This window comes from Bos indicus x Bos taurus, chromosome 8 (genome assembly GCF_003369695.1).
Source record: "Bos indicus x Bos taurus breed Angus x Brahman F1 hybrid chromosome 8, Bos_hybrid_MaternalHap_v2.0, whole genome shotgun sequence".
Classification (NCBI taxonomy): domain Eukaryota; kingdom Metazoa; phylum Chordata; class Mammalia; order Artiodactyla; family Bovidae; genus Bos; species Bos indicus x Bos taurus.
The window spans coordinates 39187376-39212056 of record NC_040083.1 but is presented as its reverse complement, the minus strand read 5'-3'; the positions used below and the strand labels follow the sequence as shown (position 1 = coordinate 39212056).

Below are 24681 nucleotides of genomic sequence, written 5' to 3'. Positions count from 1 at the left end.
CCTCCCTCCTCCCTCCCCATACCATAACTCTTGTCATTGGACATATTTCCTAATTCCCACATCTTCCTCCATTCTTATTCATGCTTTCCTCTTTTTTTTTTTGGTTAAAGAATGAAAGCCTTGGCCAAGGAACTTTTACAAAAATTTTTAAAGGTATAAGAAGAGAAATAGGAGACTATGGTCAGCTGCATGAAACAGAAGTTCTTTTAAAAGTTCTGGATAAAGCACATAGAAACTATTCAGAGGTTTGTATATTCTTTATATAATTCATGTAGTTTATGATAGTTAAAATATGCTCTCATACACACAAAACACATTGATTCATGTGGCTTTTCAAATTATAATTTTTAAAAGTATATTTATCAAAGACCTTTCTGAGGATGCATTCTGTTGGGGCTAAAAACTAACAGAATTTTTTCATTGTAACTAATTTCCAAACTAATTTTTAAGTGTGGTGTTAAGTGTTTGATTACATCTTTGCATATATAATACTAAGGCAGTTGGTTTTAAAGTTAGCTCCCCAGAGCTTCCTGGGTTCCACAGGTTTCCTCTGTAATTTAATCTACTTTTTAAAAAAGTTTGAAGGGCAGTGTACTGAGGAACACTGTGTAGGTGAAATGTGGATGGATACCTCTGGGCATCATCTGAAGATGCTAGCCAGCAGAAATCCTGCTGCCAGTTGCCAGAGTCTTTAGCACAGTAATATATCACCAAACGTGATGTAACATACATTTATGAACTTAAAATGTCTTAAAAGAAGTTAGTAAAAGATAATGTGAAACATACAAGCCAAAGAGTTGTTATAATCCAGAACTCCACAGTGTTGGTGATTGTGATCGTCAACAACCATACCCCGAAGTTCTAGGCAAAGTTTAGTTGAGTTAGAGTGATATTATCTGCCAGTCTCCTGACATAGGTGTTAGACTGTTTTATCTGCCAAGTCATCATTCTTAATTCTTTAGGAAGTGTTAATTGAAGCTCCCATCCATGTTTACTGCAGTTGCACATCACTGTCTCTGGTGTATGCAGCTGTATATATCTCTGTTCTCCACTCTGGCTGCTGTGGGTCTAAGACTGTTTATTTTGCATCATTCACATTGCCCTGTATCACGATTGGTCTTTCTCATTGCTCTTTCCTTAAACTAAGCTTAAATCAGGGGTTTCTTGGAAATGAACTCTAACATCAAGGTTGATGGAAGTTGCAAATCTAAAGGGACCAAAGCACATTGTAGTCTTGTATATAGTCCTGCTGAGAATAGAAGTTCATTTTTCTAATGAAAAATTAGAGTATCTTTCTGAACTGTGAATGCTTATAGACATGAAAGGTAATTCTTTTGCAACTTTTAATTTTTTTTTCTTTTCCTTAGTCTTTCTTTGAAGCAGCAAGCATGATGAGCCAGCTTTCTCACAAACATCTGATTTTAAATTATGGAGTATGTGTCTGTGGAGAGGAGAGTAAGTAAAACCACCAGCTTCCTTTCTGTTAATGTTATGTCTTTCAAAACATCCATTTTTATTTATATAGAAAATTTAATTTTAGGATCATAGTTGGCTATCAGTATAACTATAACAAATTAAATATTGTTGAAACACAAAACACTGTATTTCTTTTTTTTATTTATTAATATTTCCCATACTTTTTCATTTAGGGGAAAAGGAGAATATACTTCCTTACAAAGTTTGAAAACAGTGTTTTAGAGCATATAATCCCAGTTCTTTTGGTTTTATACTTATTTCATTGACTCTGTGATGCATTTTTTTCACATTAAAAGTATCTGAATGTGATATAATTGATGGTATTTCATAATTGACAATTTAAAAAATTTTGTAGTCCATAGTAATGGGACATAGGACAGTCAGTGGCTCATTGAAACTCCGAGATCTTTTTTTTTTTTAATACTAATGTAAATTTCTCTGCAGTAAATTCTTTATTATTGATGTATGGATTATTCTCCAAATTAACCATGGGCAGCAAAACTTTCATAACATTTGTTTTAGTCACCCAGCAAGATCCAAAGGCGACTTTTGTCACCAAAAATTGTTATATACATATGAAAACTAATTTTAATATTAGTTGAAGCAGAGTCATAATTTGAGATTCATTCTATATATGATATTGTGTTTATATATAATTATTTAGACTTCTGCCTCTTACTGTTGTGAATAAACTAAAACTCCAAAATGCAGTAGTATATACCTGTTATGCTTTCTTTAAATTATTGAATTTCATGTAATTTAATTTCTTTACCTATAATACTCACATATAACTATAAATATATTTATAAAAGTTTAAAATTATATATATTTTCATTGTATTATATTTTAGCCTTATTATTATTATATTTTAATGCAGATATTCTGGTTCAGGAATTTGTAAAATTTGGATCACTAGATACGTATCTGAAAAAGAATAAAAATTCTATAAATATATTATGGAAACTTGAAGTGGCTAAACAGTTGGCATGGGCCATGCATTTTCTAGTAAGTAGTATATTCTTTTGTCAACTTACTATTTTACATTATGAAGCTGTGTGAAAGGATCTTGACCTGGGAACAAGAAATAAGTCTATAGATGCTGAGTTATTTAAAATAATCTGTGTCAGTTGGGGAAAGGGATTATTTTAGGTGTATATTTATGTGAAATAAATTTTGAAACAAGTAGTATTGTCATTCCATCAGTCTCTTAGAACTGCTGAAGGATAATCTGTAGTTTGTGTACCTTGGCTTTAAAGAATTGAATGAAAAATTATCAAAAAAAAAAAAAAAGAGCTATGGACAACATAAAAATCCTGTAGAAAGTCTCTTGTTACGATATTTGTAGGTAATTGGAAATTATGTCCACTGAGAAAGTAATATTGTCAGAAAAGCAAAATACTGGAGGGCCATCCAGTGATCAGATTCTTCAGAGTGCACCTTCTGAACAGAAACAATATTTCTTGTGTCAGCTGCTATCTACAAATACATACAGTTTAAAATCTCAAGATTCATAAAGTGAACTGGCATAAAGTAATTTTAAAAAATATTAATTTTTCGGAGACTTCCCTGGCAGTCCAGTGGTTAAGACTTAGCATTTCCAAGCAGGGGGTACAGGTCCAATCTTTGGTCAGGATGCTAAGATCCCATATGCCGCCGAGTGTGGCAAAAAATAAATTAATAATTAAATAAGATAGCCTATAAAATTATAAAAGTAAGTATTTGTTTCATCATGGGTATAGATTATTGTTTTGTTTAAAATGTAAAATAGGAAGCACAGTGCTGCTATAACATTTCCTTTTATTTTCTCAAAGTGTACCTCCAAATTAATGTTTACTTAATTTTTGTTTTTTAAATCCACTTGCGGGCCCTGGACATACTAAGTGCTCAAATATTTGTGGGTTAATATTTGAATGTTTATGCAATTAATTTTAATAGGAAGAAAAAACCCTTATTCATGGGAATGTGTGCGCCAAAAATATTCTTCTTATCAGAGAAGAAGACAGGAAGACAGGAAATCCTCCTTTCATCAAACTTAGTGATCCTGGCATTAGTATTACAGTTTTGCCAAAAGACAGTAAGTTCAACAGGAATCAAATTTAACTTTATTAACCTTTGCTTGGAAAGAGGTATAAAAATCATGCTGTTAATTTTTCTCAAACACTATTTTATTGACATATTCTTGCTTAATAAATTTAGTTACCATTTTCAGCAACCTAAATTATAGTTACATCTTAGACTCTTGTCTATTTGTCCTTTCTTACGTTTCCGTGAACTGTAAAGTGATTTTTTGAAGCAGTTTTAATCCCTAATTAAGTATGAAATGTCAGGTTTTATCCAATTTTATTGTGGAATTTTTTAATATCAGTCTTTGAATCACAAGTAAATTTTCTAAATTTTTATTCTCTTTAATCATTAAATAAAAATTTGAGAAGAAGTATTTCTAGTTTGAAATTTTTATTTTGTTTAATTATTCAGCTAATTATGACTTCTTTTACTTTTCTTTTGTGTCGGTAACATCCTTAACAAAATTAAAAATTTCAGTCAAAGAGGAGTGTTTTTTTGGTCCAAATAGTGTTGTAATTGTGTTTCATTGAACTAGCTAATTTCTCTAATTGAATGCTCTACATTTAGAATCCAGATTTATCAACTTTTGTACATTGATGCGTGGTTTCTTTTTGGAGCTAATAGTAGTTGAACTCTGTACCCTTATATGACAGTGAGGACAGGGACTATAGGGCAGAAAATGTTATAGGAATTTAGATCTGATACTTGGGGATTTTACCCTTTGGAGTGGAATGTGAAGAAAGAGAATATATATTTGTATGAAGGAGAAAAGGACTCTGTACTCTTAAAATCTCTTAATTATACATCAGAAATATTCACATTGCTTTACCAAAATATAGCAAAAGATGCAACAGTTTATCGTTCTTATTTATTTATTTACTTATTTACATACCTATTTACTTATATATATCTATCTTCTATCATTCTGTCTATGCCAGAATACCAGAGGGTAAAGTTAAAGTGTTCCCTCCTTTTGTGAATATCATTTTTCTGATGGGATCAAAGACATCAAAAAATTAACTTGGAAGATTTCATGGTCTGGGCAGAACCTATGTATATCAATATTGTGCCAAGAATATCTTGGTATAATTTAATCATTCATTTGCCTATTGGCCCTTGTTTTTCATTTGCAGGTTAGAATAGTGACTACTATTGAGTCATTAGTACAGATTGAAATGATGTTAACATTACCTTTATTGTTTATACATTGTTAAGAAGTAAAAAATATGTCAAGAAGCAATTTGGGAAAAAATGTACGGGGGAAAAAAATATTGTGAATGCATAGCTATTAGGAAAGGTTAGAGAGAACGGGGCAATAGTTGAAACACTACGGTTTAATGTAAAATTTAGTCGATCCAGGATTCATTGTACAGTAACTAATTCTGTGCTATTAACAAATTGTATAACTTTGGGCAAATTATTCAATCATTATGGGTCTTAACGTTGACATTGTTAAAGCTGAGATATTGAATTAGGTGATCTCAGAGGTTCCTTCTGGCCCTTAAGCATGTGTATATGCATGAACATACCCCCGCCCCCAAGCAAATTAAAATGATTTGATTATTCCAATTTGTGTGAAATTATTAACATATATAAGAATTGTTTTATTAAGGGAGTTATTTAAGCTTTTTTTTTTTTTAACTATCATTTAAAAGTCCTGCAGGAGAGAATACCATGGGTACCACCTGAATGCATTGAAAATCCTAAAAATCTAAACCTGGCAACAGACAAATGGAGTTTTGGTACCACATTGTGGGAAATCTGCAGTGGAGGAGATAAGCCTCTGAGTGCTTTGGATTCTCAAAGAGTAAGTTTATATAAACAGTGAAGTTGTAATTATTTTGTGATTCCTAATATTTCTTTCACATTATTTGATATTCTTTGGCCAATTTTATGTTAAAAAAAAAAGGTTTACATGGCATTTATAATTTATTCTCAACATGTGGTTCTTTAATTATAGAAACTACAGTTTTATGAAGATAGGCACCAGCTTCCTGCGCCAAAGTGGACAGAATTAGCAAATCTTATTAATAATTGCATGGATTATGAACCAGATTTTAGGCCTTCTTTCAGAGCCATTATAAGAGATCTTAATAGTTTGTTTACTCCAGGTATGTACTGTTGGAACAATCTTAATGATGTATTTAATAAATCCTTACTAATTTTGTAATCCCCCTCTGGGAAGTTCCCTGATGTCTTTTAGACCCTCTTAATTTCTTACATTCATATGACTTTTTCTACCTTATACATATTCTAGTCTCATTGATTGTGAAGTATTTTCATAAAATGCTTTTACCCTTTTAATAATCTCAATTTAGTTTGCTATTTAATTAGTACACTGAGAAGCTTATTTGATTTTTTTATAAACAATTCTTTGTTTTTTAAACTAGCTCTCACATATAGCTGATTAATTTTCTAAATATGAAGTAGATTTTTGTTTGTCCTCTCCTCCTTAAAAAACTTAGCTAAATATACCTGTGTCTGACCCATAAATATTTTCTGTTCCAATACTGCTTGTTCTTCTTGCCACAAAAATCGGCATACTAACTTACTTTATAAATATTAAAATTGCCTATTTTGGAAAGTATTCATTTATCCTTTGCAAAAATCTTTACCAAAAACCTGTCCAATTATGAGTTATAATTCAAGGCTTCCATTAACAGTCTAAACGTTCAGAGTTGCCTTGTATCAATTTGTATTTAGTGTTTCTAACTCCTTATGATTATTTTGGTCAGCCTGAATAAGAATAATTTTAACCCAGAGAATGGATTTGCCAGATTATGTTAGAAATGTTATTTATTTCTCCAGATTATGAACTATTAACAGAAAATGACATGTTACCAAATATGAGAATAGGTGCCCTAGGATTTTCTGGTGCTTTTGAAGACCGAGACCCTACACAATTTGAAGAAAGACACTTGAAATTTCTACAGCAACTTGGCAAGGTAAAGTGTCAGAAGATTTTTAAATAATTGAAGTGTAATCATAAAACATTTTATTTAGGGGAGAAAAGACTTAAGAGACTCTCTAAAGTTCACTTTCCACAGAGTTTTAGAGTGTTTGTATAACCAGCAAGTACCTACTACATAACACAAGAAACTCTGCTCAATATTTTATAACAACCTAAATGAGAAAAGAATTTGAAAAAAGAACAGATACGTGTATATGTATAACTGAATCACTTTGCTCTACACCTAAAACTAGCACAGCATTATTAATCAACTATACTTCAATATAAGATAAAAAGGTTTTAAAAGGTGTCTATAGAAAAAAGGCTTAGTTTTCAGGTTTTGGGGAAATGCTGTGTTGAATAGCTGTCTTTACTGAAAAACTTGTTGGAACCTTTAACATGTACTGTGCATTGAACATTTTCAAAAGGAGGATAAATTAAGCTATATTTTTCCCAATTAATTTGACCATGAGATTCTTTCTTGGTAGAGGGCACTTTAGTTATGAGATAGAGAAAAGAACAATTAATAAGCCTTTCCACCTGCCTCCTTTTTTAGTCACCTAAGGGAGAAATAATTAATCTGCTTGCTCATTCAGAGTCCAGATGTTGACTGGAGAAGGCATGTTTACTAGCAGACAGTTTCTCTCTTCTGAAAGGTAACACAGTCAGGCATAGCCTACATTTTAGGCTGGTAAAAAAGTTATTGTAGTTTCAGACCGTGAATTTTAAGCCATTAGAACTAGGCTCAAACACATCTTTATTAATCAAAATAGGAACCATTACAATCAGCACATTTTTGCCAATGAGAAATAAGTTTGTTTATTCCTGTAGCATAAAAATCTGTGCTTCAGGATTTGACTGACTTTTGGAATGCATTTTCCCTGCAAAAAATCGTTGAGATGCTTGAAGAAGTGGTAGTCAGTTGGCGAGATGTCAGCTGAATATGGAGAATGAGGCCGAACTTCGTAGAGCGGTTCATTCAACTTTTGAAGCATTTGTTGTGTCCTGTGTGGTTGAGTGTTGTCATGGAGAAGAATTGGGGTTCTTTCTGTTGACTAGTGCTGGCTTCAAGCATTGCAGTTTTAGGTGTATCTCATCGATTTGCTGGGCATACTTCTCAGATGGAATGGTTTCGCCAGGGTTCAGAAAACTATAGTGGATCAGACAGGCAGCAGATCACCAAACAGTGATCATGACCTTTTTTGTCAAAACCTTTTACCAAACCTCCCAAAGTTCAGCTTTGGGAAGTGCTTTGGAGCTTCTTCTCAGTGCAGCCACTGAGCTGGTTGTAGAGAATACACTTTTCATTGCATGTCACAATCAGATCGAGAAATGGTTCATTGTTGCATAGAATAAAAGAAGACAACACTTTGAAATGATGATTTTTTTGATTTGTGGTTAGCTCATGAGGCACCCAGCTTTTTCACCTTTCCAGTTTGCTTCAAATGTTGAATGACCATAGAATGTTCTTTTTTTTTTTTTTTAATTTAATTTAATTTTTTTTTTTAACTTTACAATATTGTATTAGTTTTGCCAAATATCGAAATGAATCTGCCACAGGTTTGGCAACTTTTTGTGTAGTTGTAAGAAGATCAGCTTTGATCATCCTCTGAATTGGTCGTTGTCAACTTCCAATGGCCAGCCACTGTGCTCCTCATCTTCAACACTTTCAACTCCTTTGCAAAACTTCTTGAACCATCACTGCACTATACATTTGTTAGCAGTTCCTGGGCCAAATGCATTGTTGATGTTGCAAATTGTCTTCTCTGCTTTATGACCTATTTTGAATTGCTCAAATTTGTTTTTTGTCTAACATCATTTCCCTAGTCTAAAATAAATATATATATATATATATATATATATAAATTAAACAACAAGTAATAAGTCATTAGCAAAATTCCATAAAGCGAGAAATGTGCATTAAAATAATATATAGTATAATCATATTTGTTTAAGAATGTATTCCAATATCAAAAAGCAGAGTTCAGTGCAAAACCCACAAATACTTTTGCACCAACATATATTTTAAGTAAGATAGAAAAGGCTTACTTCTTAGTAGGTCCAATCATAGTGGTAAGCCCTCATTCTTCCTCTAAGCTTGGTAGTATAGGGTTCTGTACCATGTGGCCTTATGAACTGGATTTTTGGCATGGACACAATGTGAAGGCCTCACTTAGGTATTGAATCTAAACTAAATGTTCTGATCCAGTTTTGCCAGAGCTAAACATTGGGGGCTATATTATACATTGGCTTAGTTTTATTAATACTTTGATGTCATCCTTTGTAAAATATTCTTGAGAATGTTTCAGAGAGTGTAGCAATGACAAAAATAAGTCTAGGTATTTGGTATATTCATCATCTATTGCTCTGCAACAAATTACCCTAAAACTTAACAGCTGAAAAAAAGACCAAAAAACATTCATTAGGTGAGTCAAGAATATAGGAGCAACTTAGCTGGATGATTCTAGTGCAGGGTCTCTCAAAAGACTGCAGCCAAGGTGCCAGCCAGGTCTTGCAGTTTCATTTGAAAGCTTAACTAGGGAAAGACTTACTTTCAAGCTTGTCATATGGCTATTGATAGGCCTCAGAATATCTGCTTCCTAGCTCACTTACATGGGCCTCTCCACAGGCTGCCTCACAACATGGTTGCTGAGAGCAAACACCCAAGATTAAAGCCATAGACTTTTTATATCCTTATCTCAGGTGTGGCATCTTCTCACTCTTGCCATATTCTGTTCACTGTCAGTTCAGTTCAGTCGCTCAGTCATGTCCAACTCTACGTGACCCCATGGACTGCAGCACGCCAGGCTTCCCTGTCCATCACCAACTCCCAGAGCTTGCTCAAAATCATGTCCATCAGTCAGTCTAACCATCTCATCCTCTGTCATCCCCTTCTCCTCCTGCCTTCAGTCTTTCACTCTCTTTCACTTTCAGTCAATGTTCAGTATAAATGAGTTTATAGCCTACACTCAAAGGAAGGGGATTTTAAAAGAGCTTGAATATCAGAATGTAGAGAATATTAGGAGATAATTACAGAAGCTACCAATGACACAGCATGACCTTGGCTTAAGCAGCAGACATTTTTTTTCTCAAAGTTCTTGAGATAAGTCTTAAGATCAAGGTTCCAGTAGGGTTCAAGTTCTGGTGAAGGCTCTCTTCTTAGCTTGCCACATGGCAACTTTCTCACTGTGTCCTCATGCGGCAGAGAGCACTGGTGTGTCTTCCTCTTCTTGTAATGGCACTAGCCTTCAGGATGAAGGCCTCACTCTTATGACCTTATTTAACCTTTACGACCTCTTCAGAGGCCCTGTCTCCACCACATTGGGGTTAGAGCTTTATCATACAAATTTGAGGGGATGGGACATGGACATTCAGTCCATAACAGACTCTTATTCTATACAGCTCACTGACAGTGATATCAATGTCTATATTGTGAAAAAGAAAAGTTCTTCCTGGAAGTTAGTGACAGAAATTTAGAAATTCCCTGGCATGTCCTTTGGCTTATCTTAAAAAATAATGTTTATGTTTTGTTATAATGCCTTTTTGAAGTTATTTATATTTCAGCCTCTAATTCCTTTTGGAGAAATTAAATATTTAGGCTTACTATCCACCTACTAAAATATTATCTCCTTTTTCTGAAAGTTGTTTAATGTGAGTTTAGAGATACATCTTCTAATTCTAGCTGCTGAAATTGACTGTATAATCATAATTAGTAATTTTCTAGAAAACTTGAGATTTGTATCTTAATGTGATATGTGCTGTTTAAGGGTAATTTTGGGAGTGTGGAGATGTGCCGGTATGACCCTCTACAAGACAATACTGGGGAGGTGGTGGCTGTGAAAAAGCTCCAGCACAGTACTGAAGAGCACCTCAGAGACTTCGAAAGAGAAATTGAAATCCTTAAATCCTTGCAGCATGACAACATTGTAAAGTACAAAGGAGTCTGCTACAGTGCTGGTATGTTGCCCATTGATACTTTTTTTGAACTTAGGATATGTCTTTGGCATACTGGGTAATAGAAACACGTGATGTCCCAAGATCTGAACTTAAAATATTCCAGTGTCCAGAGAAGGAAACATTCTGTATGACTGGAGATTGTGTTTGGTGTTGGGCTGTAACTACAAGAAATCCTTGATTACTTGGCTGATCATTCTTTTCAGTGAGGATGGTGGTTACCATTTTTGCTTTAGCGTACCAAGGGAATATCATTTCTAAAGAAAGAAATTGTTCATATTTTATATGAAAATATTATTTTTTAATTAGATCCTTTTTATTCAGTATAGATGAAGAGAAAGTAAGTTTTCTCATCAGCTTATTTTGATTTGCATAAATGGTTACAGGAGATTAAAACATAAGTATTTCTAAAACTTTATGTTCAGACCATTTTGATTCAGAAAGTTAGTGTTCCTAAATACCACATGACCTTTAATTTATAATCAGGTTTTGTCATCTTAGACTCAGATTTTATATCTCTTTAGGTCATTCATACACAGTTATGTTATATTAGTTCATCAATAAAACATGACAGAATAAAACATTATGTTCTCATTTGTGTGTTAATAGGCCGGCATAATCTAAGATTAATTATGGAGTATTTACCATATGGAAGTTTACGAGACTATCTCCAAAAACATAAAGAACGGATAGATCATAAAAAACTTCTGCAATACACATCTCAGATATGCAAGGTACCTAATATCATGGCTATTTGTTGTAAATGAAAAGAGTTTGTGTTTAGTTGCTCAGTCATGTCTGACTCTTTTGGGACCCCATGAACTATAGCCCGCCAGACTCCTTTGTTCATGGGTTTCTCTAGGCAAGATTATTGGAGTGGGTAGCCATTCCCTTCTCCAGGAGATCTTCCTGAACCAAGGATTGTACCTAGGTCTCCTGTATCACAGGTGGATTCTTTACCATCTTAGCCACAGGGAAGCCCAAATAAAGAGAATACGTTGAAGTAATTATTAAGAAATAATATATTTTTTTCTATTTTCTCTAGAATTTTCCTTAGATAATTAAGGGAGTAGGTAACCAGAAGACTAAATTGTTTATGTTTATTAAGCTGGCTGAAAGAAAAATGTTATTTTATCCATAGGGGATGGAATATCTTGGTACAAAAAGATATATCCACAGGGATCTGGCAACAAGGAATATATTAGTGGAGAATGAAAACAGAGTTAAAATAGGAGATTTTGGATTAACCAAAGTCTTGCCACAAGACAAAGAGTACTACAAAGTGAAAGAGCCTGGTGAAAGTCCCATATTCTGGTGAGTATGTTTTAGTACCATACAATAAAGTTTTAGAGCACAAACTTCAAGCTTTATTTTTATTTTTAGTAGTTTATCATTTATATATTTATAATAATAATCAATGAAGGTGATTGATGTTTTCCACTCCCTATGTTTTCCACTGGGAATTTTATGGTTTTGGGTTAAACATTCAAGTTTTTAATCTGTTTCGATGTTAATTTTTATATGTGGTGTAAGATAATGGTCTAATTTCATTCTTTTGCATGTATCTGTGCAATTTTCTCAACACCATTTATTGAAGAACTGTCCTTTCTCCATGCTACCTCCAGCTTTGTTCTTCTTTATCAAGGTTGTTCCCTTTCTCAAAGGATCTTTTGTAGTTTCATACAAACTTTAGAATTTTTTCTAGTTCTGTGGAGTTTTGATAAGAATTGCATTAGATCTGTAGATTGCTCTGAGTGCTGTTGTTGTTCAGTAGCCATGTTGTGTCGGACTCTTTGCGACCCCGTGGACTGTAGCACACCAGGCCTCCCTGTCCTTCACCATCTGTCCCGGAGTTTCCCCAAGTTCATGTCGATTGTATCAGTGATGCCATCCAGCTATCTCATCCTCTGATGCCCTCTTCTCCTTCTGCCCTCAATCTTTCCTAGCTTCAGGGACTTTTCCAATGAGTCAGCTGTTCGCATCAGGTGACCAAAATACTAGAGCTTCAGCTTCAGCCTCAGTCCTTCCAGTGAGTATTCAAAGTTGATTGATTTTTGCTTTAAGATTGACTGGTTTGTTCTCCTTGCTGTCCACGGGACTCACAAGAGTCTTCTCCAGCACCACAGTTTGAAAGCATCAATTCTTTGGTGCTCTACCTTCCTTATGGTCCAGTTCTCACATCCATACATGACTACTGGAAAGACCATAGCCTTGACTATACGGACCTTAGTCAGCAAACTGATGTCCTTCCTTTTTAATATACTGTCTAGGTTTGTTATAGCTTTCTTCGAAGAAGCAAGCATCTTCTAATTTCATGGCTGCAGTCACCATCTGCAGTGATTTTAGAGCCCAAGAAGAGGAAATCTGTCACTGCTTCCACCTTTTCCCCTGCTCTATTTGCCATGAAGTGATGGGATCAGATGCTGTGATCTTGGTTTTATAATACTGAGTTTTAAGCCAGCTTCTTCATTCTCCTCTTTAGAGGTTCTTTAGTTCCTCTTTGCTTTCTGCCACTAAAGTGGTATCATCTGCATATCTGAATTTGTTGATATTTCTCCCGGCAGTCTTGATTACAGCTTGTGACTCATCCAGCCCAGCATTTCGCATAATGTGCTCTGTGTATAAGTTAAATAAACAGGGTGACAATAAACAGCCTTTTCATACTCCTCTCTCAATTTTGAACCAGTCAGTTATTCCATATAAGGTTCTAGCTGTTGCTTGTTGGCCAGCATACATGTTTCTCAGGATGGTAAGATGGTCTGGTATTACCATCTCTTTAAGAATTTTCCAGATTTTTGTGATCCACACTGTCACAGACTTTAGCGTAGTCAGTGAAACAGGTAGATATTTTTCTGGAATTGCCTTGATCCATTGAATGTTGGCAACTTGATCTCCAAGTTGTTCTTGCTTGAACATCTGGAAGTTCTCGGTTCATGTAGTGCTGAAGCCTAGGTTAGGGGATTTTGAGCATAACCTTACTAGCATGGGAAATGAGTTCAATTGTCTGGTAGTTTTAGCATTCTTTAGTACTCTGCTTCTTGGAAATTGGGATGAAGATCAACTTTTTCCTGTCCCGTGGCCACTGCTGAGTTTTTCAAAGTTGCTGACATATTGAGTGCAGCACTTTAATAGTTATCTAGGTTGGTCATAGCTTTTCTTCCAAAGAGCAAGCATCTTTTAATACCATGGCTGCAGTCACCATCCAGTGATTTTGGAGCCTAAGAAAATAAAATCTGTCACTGTTTCCATTGTTCCACTATCTATTTGCCATGAAGTGATGGGACCAGATGCCATGATCTTAGTTTTCTGAATGTTGAGTTTTAAGCCAGCTTTTTACTCTCCTCTTTCACCTTCATCAAGAGGCTCTTCAGTTCCTCTTCACTTTCTGCCATTTTCAGTCTTTATTTCTGCCCTCGTCTTTGTTCTTTCCCTCCTTCTAATAACTTTGGACTTTGATCTTCTTTTTCTGGTTACTTTAGGTGTAAATTCAGATTGTTAGATTTTTCTTGTTTCTTGAGGTAGGTCTGTATTGTTATGAGCTTCCTTCCTAGAACTACTTTTGGTGCATTCAGTAGATTTTGGTGTGCTTTATTTCTGTTTTCATTTGTCTTTGGATGTTATTTTTCTCTTTTGATTTCTCCATTGACCTACTAGTTGTTTAGTAGCATGTTTATTTTTAAAAGTTTATGTTTATTACTTTTGGCTGCACTGGATCTTTGTTGCTGTGCTCCAGCTTTCTCTAGTTGTGGCTAGCAGGGCCTGTTTTCTAATTGCAGTGCCCTGGCTTCTGTTGCAGTGGCTTCTCTTGTTGGATAGCATGGGCTCTAGGGTGTGCAGGCTTCAGTAGTTGTACAGGGGCTCAGTGGCTGCAGCTTGTAGGCTGTAGAGCATGGACTCAGTAGTTGTGGCACATGGGCTTAGTTGTCTCGTGGCATGTGCAATCTTCCCAGATGAGGAATTGAACCAGTAAGCAAGGTGGATTCTTAACCACTGGACCACCAGGGAAGCCCCAGCATGTTGTTTAATCTTCATATTTTTGTGGTTTTCCAATTTTCTTATCGTGATCTCTGATTTCATACCATTATACTTGGAAAAGATGGTTGATATGATTTCAGTCTTCTTGAATTATTGAGACAACTCGTGGCTTAATATGTGATCTGTCTTGGAATATTCCATGTGCACCTTAGAAGAATGAGTATTCTGTACATAGCTTTGAACTCCATCTCACCTAGTATGTCATTTAAGGCCAGCTGTTTCCTTATTGATTTTTCTGTAAATGATCTATCCACTGCTGTAAGTGGGGTGTTAAAGTCCCCTACTGTTGTTATTGTATTGTTTTTAATTTCTCCCTTTAGGTCTGATAATATTTGCTTTATATATTTTGGTGCTCCTATATATGTATAAATGTGTATTTATAAATATATTTTCCCTTCCATCTAGTCTGTGTGTGTCTTTACTTCTGAAATGAATCTCTTTTATGTATACATAGATACATACACACATGATGCAATTGTATGTACATACACATACAAGGGCATACTACTTAGCCTTAAAAAATAATGAAATTTTGTCATTTGCAACAACATGGATGAATTTAGAGGGTCAGACAGAGAAAGATAAATACTGTATGATATCACTTATATTTGGGATCAAAAATACAACAAACTAGTGAATATAACAAAAAAGCAGACTCACAGATACAGAGAGTAAACTAGTGGTTACAAGTAGGGAGGGGCATTATGGGGGTGGCCGAATGGGAGGTACAAACTACTGGACGTGAGATAGGCTACAGGGATATATTTGTTCAACATGGGGAATATAGCTAATATTTTGTACTAACTGTAAATGGTGTATAACCTTTAAAAATCATATAAAAATTTTTTTAAAAATCAGGTGCAAAAAAGGTGTATTAAACCAACATTAAAGAAACTTGCAAAAATGTAAAACATACAACTCTAAATACAAAATTTGTTGTTTTGGAAAACAGTTATTTTTTATAAAAATATTATTTATGCTAGTATTACTGGGTTTATTGTTATTTTTAATGATACTTTTATGTCTCCTTGGTTTTGAAATCTAATATGGTAAATATTAGTAGATTCAACCCACATAAACAAAAGCTTTGGGGGCACGTCAGTAAATTTTTAGTGTATAGGGGACTTCATACCAGAACTGGAGGTATAGAGAGTGCATTGTGTTAAGGAGAGGCTAACAGCAGAGAGGACTACTTAGACAACTTTTTCAGGTATCTAGGTCATTGATTTTGAAACCCTTTGTGCATGTATACCCATTGAAAGAATTATCAAAAGCTGTATTCTTTATGAAACATTTTAAAATTTTATATGGTTGTAAATATTTTGTAAAGTATTATAAATAATGACATTAATACCAGGTGTATCAATCCTTTAGAGATATACAGTGAAATCCAAATGCCACAGCAACTTGATAAAGATTGTCACCCACTTAAAAAGGTATAGAAAGAGACTGTCTTTTTGATAGAAACTTTATGTTATTCCTTTTTCTCTTTAAAATTATGTTTACACCTCCCTTCTCAGAATTCTGCATAATGTATTTTATTTTGCACTTGGAATATATCTTGATAATCTCCTCTGTAACCAAAATACATATATAAATTGAATTAATTTTAAAATTTCCTGTGACCACAAAACTATTCATTTTTTTCCTTCTGGATTGAACTATCACTGAAGTTACTGTCAGGGTGCAATTTCCAATGCAATATAAATGAATTATTAATTTGGATTAGTTATTTGACTAGTTCTTTAAAAATGTTTATTGCAATCATTTCTTAATGAGATATGGAGTTTTTTTTTTCCCCCTCCAACTAGTCCATATAGCCTTAGATAAATATTATTTACTGTTATAAGGGGACCAGATTCAACATAAATTCCAAGTCTATTTTTGTTTTTGTAAGCACAGAGAAAACTTTTTTGTATAAATGAGATGGAAATGGAAGGAGTTTTGTTATGTCATTCACGTTTATGACTTGTGATAAGCAAAACAATATGCAGTGATCTACTGATAGAATTTGTTAGCTGGCAATTTCATTAGATCCATTCTGTTTTCAATTTCATAGAAAACAAAGAATTAAACCCACTTGATTTTCAAAAGTGGATTTACTACCCAATCATTAGGGTCTTTCATTTTCTCAGTTTCCAGGAAGTATGCCAAAATTTTTTTTTCAAATTAATTCAAATCATGGTATTACTCTCATGTAGAGGCATCTTGTTTATACATTTATAAAAAGTTAAGAAACAGAATATTAATTTTGATACAGTATTTTAAATAATGTTTTATAATTTTTAAATACATAATTTAAATATGGCAATCCCTTGCTCTATCTCAAAGATTGAGTCACTTAATGAGGAATGTCCTTCATTCAATCTGCTTAGCAATACCAGGCCTCATAAACAAATACACTTATTTTCCGACAGAAAAAACTTTAGTTCATTTTTCAGTTCAAGTAGTTAATGTTATGAAATACTGTTTTTAAAAAAATCATTATAAACTATAGAACACATATGCAGAGAGACAAGTTTACAATGAAGCTAACAAGGCATATCTGTCAGAGTTCCTTCTTTTTGAGATTCTTTCTTTTCTAATTTTAAATATTCACTTTTATACCTAACTTTATATTCTTATCATAAAGAAGGCCCCTAAAGCTTTGGGCCCTGTATTTCTTCCTGAATATCTGGAAAGATTAATCACAAAGGAAATCAGGATAAGCTTATGTGCATTCATGCATGCTAAGTCGCTTCAGTTGTGTCTGACTCTTTGCGACCTCATGGACTGTAGCCTTCCTGTCCAGAGGAGGACTGCAGGCTCCTCTGTCTGTGGGATTCTCCAGTTGAGGATAGTGGAGTGGATTGCCGTGCCCTCCTCCAGGGCAGGATAAGCTTAAAATGATATATATTTAGTATAATTAATTTCCTTATTAAACAATTAAGATAAATTGCTTCTCATTACTTAATTTCCTAATACATAATACAGAATAAAATATTGTTAAGATTACGTTTTATGAAGTAAGGCATATGGTAAAAGGCCTATTACTCCTTCAGTAAATAAATGTTTTAGGGAAATTGAACTCTGATGTTTGACTTTGTGCTGCTCAGTCGCGTCAACTCTTTGCAACCTGTAGACTGTAATTCACCAGGGATTTTCCAGGCAAGAATACTGGAATGAGTTTCCATTTCCTTCTCCAGCATATCTTCCCCACCCAGTGATCCAGCCCATGTCTCTTGCATCTCCTGCATTGATAGGTGGATTCTTTACCAGGATTGCCACCTGGGAAGCCTGATGTTTGACTTTGGGGACTCACTAATAAGAAGCTTGTATAAAAATCAGAAACCTTATCATTGATCATGATCAAGATTTTATGTGTTTAATGAAAAAGAAAGCTATATACTGCTAGAAACTAATCAGATAGTTAGTATATTGTTTTATTTTCATAGTAGCAAGTAAAAATATTAAGTGTTTTATGTAAGTAAATGAGGTCAACTAATTTTTACATATTTCAGAAGGAGTTGACAGAATATATTTTAACTAACTTATTGAAAAGTAAACACTAAAGTTTGAAAGAAATAATAATTTTTATCCATCAGATTTAGCCACCATATTTTTTAAAATATGTAATTTCATTTAAAAGAATCATTGTCATCTATATTGCTTTTATTGTTCACAAGTGTTGTTTAGCTTACAGCTTGCCCTGTAGGTTTGTATTAAGAAGAACTAAGGGAAAAGGCTTCTGCTGAGATTTTTTTTTTTAATTATTAAAGCAGGGTTTTGAATTAATGACAAATCCTTATACTGCTCTTGCTATAGAGCCCCTTGGAAATATTTGTATATTTTTCTGCTTACTCCTCACCTGGTTTGAAGATATCTGTACTAGTCATGAGATAAAGATCTAACGAAGACTGTAATGGCAGTATTGGATTGGGAGGCTGATTGGAGACATAACTAAGACATACTAAAGAAACTTAGTGACTCAGTAGACTTTGGAGTGAGAGATGAGTCAAATATAATTCTTAAGATTTTGAGTTTAGGGAGTTAGATTTGATGTCATTCATTGATTGCACAGAGAAAGCAAAATAATCTTGTACAGGTGGGCTGGATTTCTTTTTGCCTATGGAACTTTAATGTGTAAATTTTAAGTAAGTCTGAAACATAAAAGAAATGTCAAAGATAAAGTGGCTGTAAATTTGGGAGACCTTAGTGTGTAAGTGGATGATACTATCTAAGGGAATTTTTTTGAACGAGAGGAAAAGCTCTGATTATGGAACCTGGGGGAAACCCAACTTTAGAGAATTGAGAAAAGGAGGGAACGTGCTGGGGAAATGCCATTAAAAATGAATCTCCTCGCAACCCAGAAAGCCTCTCCCCCAAAACAGAACAGAAAGAAAACACTTTGGTTACTGAATAAACATTAATCCAGAAAGTAATATGCACCATAAGCAGTCTGCTAAGAGGTTGCCAAAAAACAGAAAGAAATCTCACTCTTGGATATGGCCAAGACAGTTCAACTCGTTCCATATATGTTCTCAGGATAAACAGTAACTAGTCCTCAAGTAAGAGGACTCGACAGCATCATCTGTCACACATAAGTTCATCCTAAATTCACTTAGTAATAGGAGTGCCCATTTGTGTTAGCTAATTGGCTTTATCCAAAGGAAAAATAAACTTCTCATATTTTTATGATAGGAGATAGTTTTGCAACTTGCAGGAGGCACCAGCCCAAGTTAGGCTCCTGCCCTCCCACTTAAACTGGGATGTAGGGGCATGATCTTCCTTGATAACTGCATTCTGAAGAGGTGGTTTCCAGGTTCTTGAGAAAGACATTGCTATATGTAAACCTGGCAAGAGGCTTTTAAACAAAAGCTTTTAAAAAGATTTTTACATACATTTCAAATAGAGAATTCACAATTCTACATTTTCTAAAGTAAATGAGAAGAGAGTCCTTTCTCTCCTTTTCTACATGGGCTTCTTTTTTCCTTTGTATTTATCCTTACATATATAATGTGAAAATGAAGGGAGAAATTACAGAGTGCTTTCATGAAAGCAAAGTAAGAGAATATTTTGCAAAGGTTGAGGAAGTAGTACTCCTCTTCAAGGAGGTTATATTCCATTTGTGGGATTAACATAACTAAATTGTAAATTTTTAAAATAAATATTAAAATAATGGTAAATTGTGTAGTATAGACTGAAAGTACAATAGAAATTCAATAGCATGAGGTCATAAGACCTTAAGTAGTTAGAGAAGGATTTCTAGAAGTGAGGAACCATAGGCTGAAGGAGAGAAGGAGATTTTGAAGGAGAGATTCAGTTCATATAATTCATATTTTAAATCTAAGTTTAAAACAGATCTTTCATTATTCTCTTTAATGAATATAAACAGAATATAAACATTGTGGACCATGATATGCATAATCCATTGGCCAAAATTCTCCCTTGGGTAGTGTTAATACTTGAGGGAAAGGATGACACCATTTTCCCCTGTGACTTTCTATTTTCTATGTTCCCTCTTTTAATCACCCCCTTTCAGATTAACAGTTATTTGTTTTATATGTTAATAGCTTCAAGTCTTCTCCAGCTTAAAAGGCACTTTTTTCTTTAGGATACTTGCATGCATGCCAAGTCACTTCAGTTGTGTCTGACTCTGTTTGACCTTATGGACTGCAGCTTGCCAGGCTCCTCTGTCCATGGATTCTCCGAGCGAAAATACTGGAGTGGATTGCCATGTCCTCCTCCAGGGGATCTTCCCAATTCAGGGATCAGACCCTTGTCTCCTGCATTGCAGGCAGATCCTTTACCATCTGAGCCACCAGGGAAGCCCCCCTAGAATACTTATCTGGATTCATTTTAAGCTTAACTTGGAAAGATCAGCTTTTTTTTTTTTTTTTCCATTTCTTTGAAAGTACTGTGCAGTTAACCTTGGTGTTAAGGAGACAAAATTAATTTTTTTTTTTTTTTTTGCTTTTAGTTATCTTTGTGTGTTGTGGTTCCCAAGACCAGCCTCAGGTTTGATCATTCACTGGAAGGACTCATAGGACTCAGCATACAGTCATAAACATGACTATGACTCTTACAGAGAAAGGATAGAAAGAAAAATCAGCAAAAGGAAAAGACTCTGTGGCGATGCCTGGAGGAAACCAAGCACATGTTTTCAAGTGTCCTCTCCCAGTAAAGTCAAATGGGACACACTTAATTCCCCCAGCAATAAATTCTGACTACACGTGTGAAATGTCATCTACTAAGGAAACTTAATAGAGACTCAGTGCCCACAGTTTTTATTGGAACTGATCCATGTAGATATTTTCTGTCTGGCATATACCAAAACTCTAGACTCATATTGTCTACGGAAATGGTTTAGGTGCAGTAAGCCACTTCTGTCATTTAGGGAATTGTGGAAACCCTCCTGAATATAACATCCCAGGTGCCAGTCAAGTGTCAGCATTCAACCAACAGACCTTTTTGATGATTGCAAACTCAGGCCTGATGTGTTAACCCTTTTCTGTACACCTTGTTTTTTATTTTGTTTTTAAATCCAGTGATTTGCAGGTAAAATCAAGAGTTGGCACATCAAGTAACTCTTTTAAATATATTACAGGTATGCACCAGAATCACTGACAGAGAGCAAGTTTTCTGTGGCTTCAGATGTTTGGAGCTTTGGAGTGGTTCTGTATGAACTTTTCACATATATTGACAAGAGTAAAAGCCCGCCAGCGGTCAGTATGCTTTTTGTTTACTTTCAATTTTTTTTTTAACATGAGAAAAGCGTTTCGAAAGAATAATAGTAAACTTAGGGTTATTTTAGAGTTCCTATTGGTTATTTATAAGACAACAAGCAACAAAATAACCCCCAAACTAACTCATTAAATTAACTTGAAGTTTTGAAAGGTGGGGATTATAGTACTGTTTAATATATTCTCTTTATATTATTTTTAGTAAATCCAATAAACTCATTCTTCCCAGGAATTATTGCAAATGTTAAACCTTTTAAAATAATATTTTTTCTATTCATTGTATAATTTTAATATAGGACAGTATAGAAAAGAAAATGAAAGTAATCTCTAATTCAGCTACTCAGAGGTAACCACTTTAATACTGTAGTATGTTTTCTTTCAGGATTCTTTTAATTTTATATGTAAAAATTAAATTTTATTAAAAAGTTTTATTTATAAAATGAGTCATACTGTACAGTTAGCTTTCCTGCTTTTTCATTAGATTATAACATGGACATTTTCCTATGTTAATAAATACTTACTACAAATATGACTTCTAATTTCTTGGTGATGTTTCAACATAAAGATATAGTTTCTGGACAATCATTTTCTGTTTTTCAGCCTTTTAAGTAACACTCATTGAACATAGTGGCTATCCTTATATATAAATATTTATGTTTATCTCTGGTTGTCATCTTAGAGTGAAAATGTAATTATATGTGAAATATTATGAGCTCTTACATATAATAGATTTTGATGATTTCAAAATGCTCTCCAGGAAATCTGTATCTCAATTAGACTCTCAGTAGCTGTGCATAGGGGTATGTATTTTATCATTTGTCCGTGTCGACTGTTACATTTCCACGCAGCTTTGCCAAATTGATGGGAGAGAAGTTGTAGCGATTTGATTTTAATTTGCATTTCTGCCTTTAGTGTGCTTGAGTACATATTTATTGGGCATTTGGGGTAAGTGCATGTGTGCATTGTATCCTCATGTACTTTGCCCATTTTTATATTGGTAACTTTTCTTGCCAATATACAAGAGTCTTCTGTATTTAAATAAATGTGTTCATTGTAAATATTCCTCTACCTTATGGTTCAGACTTTAATCTTATGAAATTTAAACATATGAACATCTCTCCATTCCATTTATGCTTTAATATTCATTCTGCATTTTTTTATGTCCTCTTCTACATTCAGCTTTTTATTTCAACTGAAATGTGATATGATGTGTTAAAACAAAGTGTGTTTTTAGTTCACTGGTTTTGAATTCTTCTCAGGGGATTTGTGTTGAGGGTGTTATAGTTACAGAAATGGCATTGTAGAGGTTCCACATTTAACAATCTTTTATGAAGTATGACTGAAAAGGAAGTTTTTGAAGTTAAAATAGTCTTTAAAAGTTTTTAAAAGTTTCAAGGTAAGGAAACATACATACATGGGATTTTTCCCATTTACTGGAAGAAATTGAGAATTCTGCTTCAAATTAAATGTACCAAAAATATGTGATTAAAAAGTAGGTTTGTGTTTCAGGAATTTATGCGTATGATTGGCAATGACAAACAAGGACAGATGATTGTGTTCCATTTGATAGAACTCCTGAAGAATAATGGAAGATTACCAAGACCAGATGGATGCCCAGATGAGGTAACAAAAATTTTTTTTATCCACAGTAATCATGCATTTTCTTTCTCTTTTTACCCAAGGATTTCAGGTCAGTTTATGCAGTTCACTGGACTTTTAGATAAGTAGCATAAACATGACTGTGGATGTAGGTATAGCCATGACATACGCCTCTATGAAAAAATTAAGTAGGAGTTCCGAATTCATGTCTTCACCAATTAAAAAATGGCGCTTTGTGTTCATTGTAATTTTGGTTTATTTTCCCTTTTACAGATATATGTGATTATGACAGAATGCTGGAACAATAATGTAAACCAGCGCCCCTCTTTCAGAGACCTAGCAGTTCGAGTTGATCAAATAAGGGACAACATGACTGGATGAAAGAAATGAACTTCACTCTGAGACCAGGATAGACTTACAGAACAAAGTTTTGTATTTCACATTGCTGTGGACTTTTGTTACGTATATCATTATTATGTATATCACAATATTTGCCAGCAAAAGTGTGGAAATACCTGCTTAAAACTTTCGAAGTTTAGTGAGTTTTTCTTCATGAGGATACCAGCCAAAGACATTGATGAAAAGTCCTTAGCAAAGAGTTTTGTAAACTACTTGGGGAACCTGATCAGTCAGTTAACATCACTTTTCTTTGGCAAAAAAAGAAAATTAGACATTTTTCAACTAAGAATTATAAGCGATTAAAAAATTGTAAGTTTTAAATATATACAGAATACGTATGTACAGTTTTTACCATAGTGAATGTGTGACACCTTGGCATCTTGTGTGATGTTTTACACAGGGGCTGGCGTTCATAAATAATGTTTTATAATTTTTCCATAGTTCTATGATAACTTCACTCTATAGACAAATTAAGATGCTCAGATAATTGAATATGCACCTTTTTGTCCTCGCGCATTTATGTCACTGGCCAGCAATATAAGCAGGTGTATACTTTAGCTTGTTGTTCTGTGTACTGTAAATATTTTTCAAAGCAAAGGGAACAAATGTTTAGTTTTATTTGTATAGGGAATTTTCCTGACCCTCTAGAATACATTTTGAAATGGAACAAGTTTACAAAGATTAACACAATATATTTTCTTATTTGTCTCCCTTGTATCTGTTTGTGGCACGTATGTTTTTTAAATATAACTATCTCCAGATTTTTTCTAAGACCACCGTGAACAGTTTTCTTTTAAAATTTTGAGATTACAAATGCCAGGAATATTGTCATCCCTTGAGCTGTTGGTTACCAATAAGATTCTTCAATCCCTGGGACCTATGGTCATGCATTAAATTTAAGTGTAAGCTATAATAGAGATTTTTTTTTTTCATATATATAAGCCTACTAAGATGCACAGTGGTTTAGGAATTTTTTTCTAAAGAATGTATATTTTAGGGATTTCAGAAATCTATTGCAATCATAAAAGAGATCTTTTTTGTTGTTGTTAGATTCTTATATACAAGGGAGAAATTAAATTGATTTTTTAAAATGATTATTAATTTTATTCAAAAATGCCAGTAGAAAATTCTTAATGTATATCTTGAAAAAAAATGAGTGTTTTCAATTAAGTATAAAGGGTTGTTTATTATTGTTGTCATTTTAGTGCTACTCCATTTTAGACATCATACCTAAAATATGGTGGGTTTGTGTGTGTATGTGTGTTATTTATACAAAGTTTAAAATACTTGGAATTTTGGTTAGAAAGAAAATAGTTCATTTTCAGTGCTATATGCTTCTATATATATATATATTTTTTTTTTTTTTTACTTAAAGACTTTAGATTATCTTTCTAACTTTCAGAGCTGGTTTTTTAAATGCTTATTATATAAGAAAAAAAAATGCCTCGCACATAAAGTTTGAGTTTTTTTGTTGGAAGGAAA

At 33.8% G+C, this 24681-nt stretch overlaps 1 protein-coding gene across 2 annotated transcripts in view; it reads left to right on the top strand.

The window, feature by feature from the left end:
- Positions 1-24112, top strand: part of JAK2 (Janus kinase 2) — a 118605-nt gene extending 94493 nt beyond the window's left edge. The window contains exons 13-25 of one of the 2 annotated variants that reach the window (XM_027549343.1): positions 111-245; positions 1368-1455; positions 2354-2481; positions 3412-3550; positions 5196-5347; positions 5501-5651; positions 6349-6485; positions 10258-10447; positions 11054-11178; positions 11586-11758; positions 21066-21183; positions 22711-22824; positions 23074-24112. In XM_027549343.1, coding sequence (XP_027405144.1) covers positions 111-245; positions 1368-1455; positions 2354-2481; positions 3412-3550; positions 5196-5347; positions 5501-5651; positions 6349-6485; positions 10258-10447; positions 11054-11178; positions 11586-11758; positions 21066-21183; positions 22711-22824; positions 23074-23181 — 1758 coding nt within the window. In that variant the 3' untranslated portion in view covers positions 23182-24112. The remainder of the gene's footprint in view (positions 1-110; positions 246-1367; positions 1456-2353; positions 2482-3411; positions 3551-5195; positions 5348-5500; positions 5652-6348; positions 6486-10257; positions 10448-11053; positions 11179-11585; positions 11759-21065; positions 21184-22710; positions 22825-23073) is intronic. The other variant, XM_027549342.1, reaches the window with a different exon arrangement.
- Positions 24113-24681: the final 569 nt, after the last annotated feature.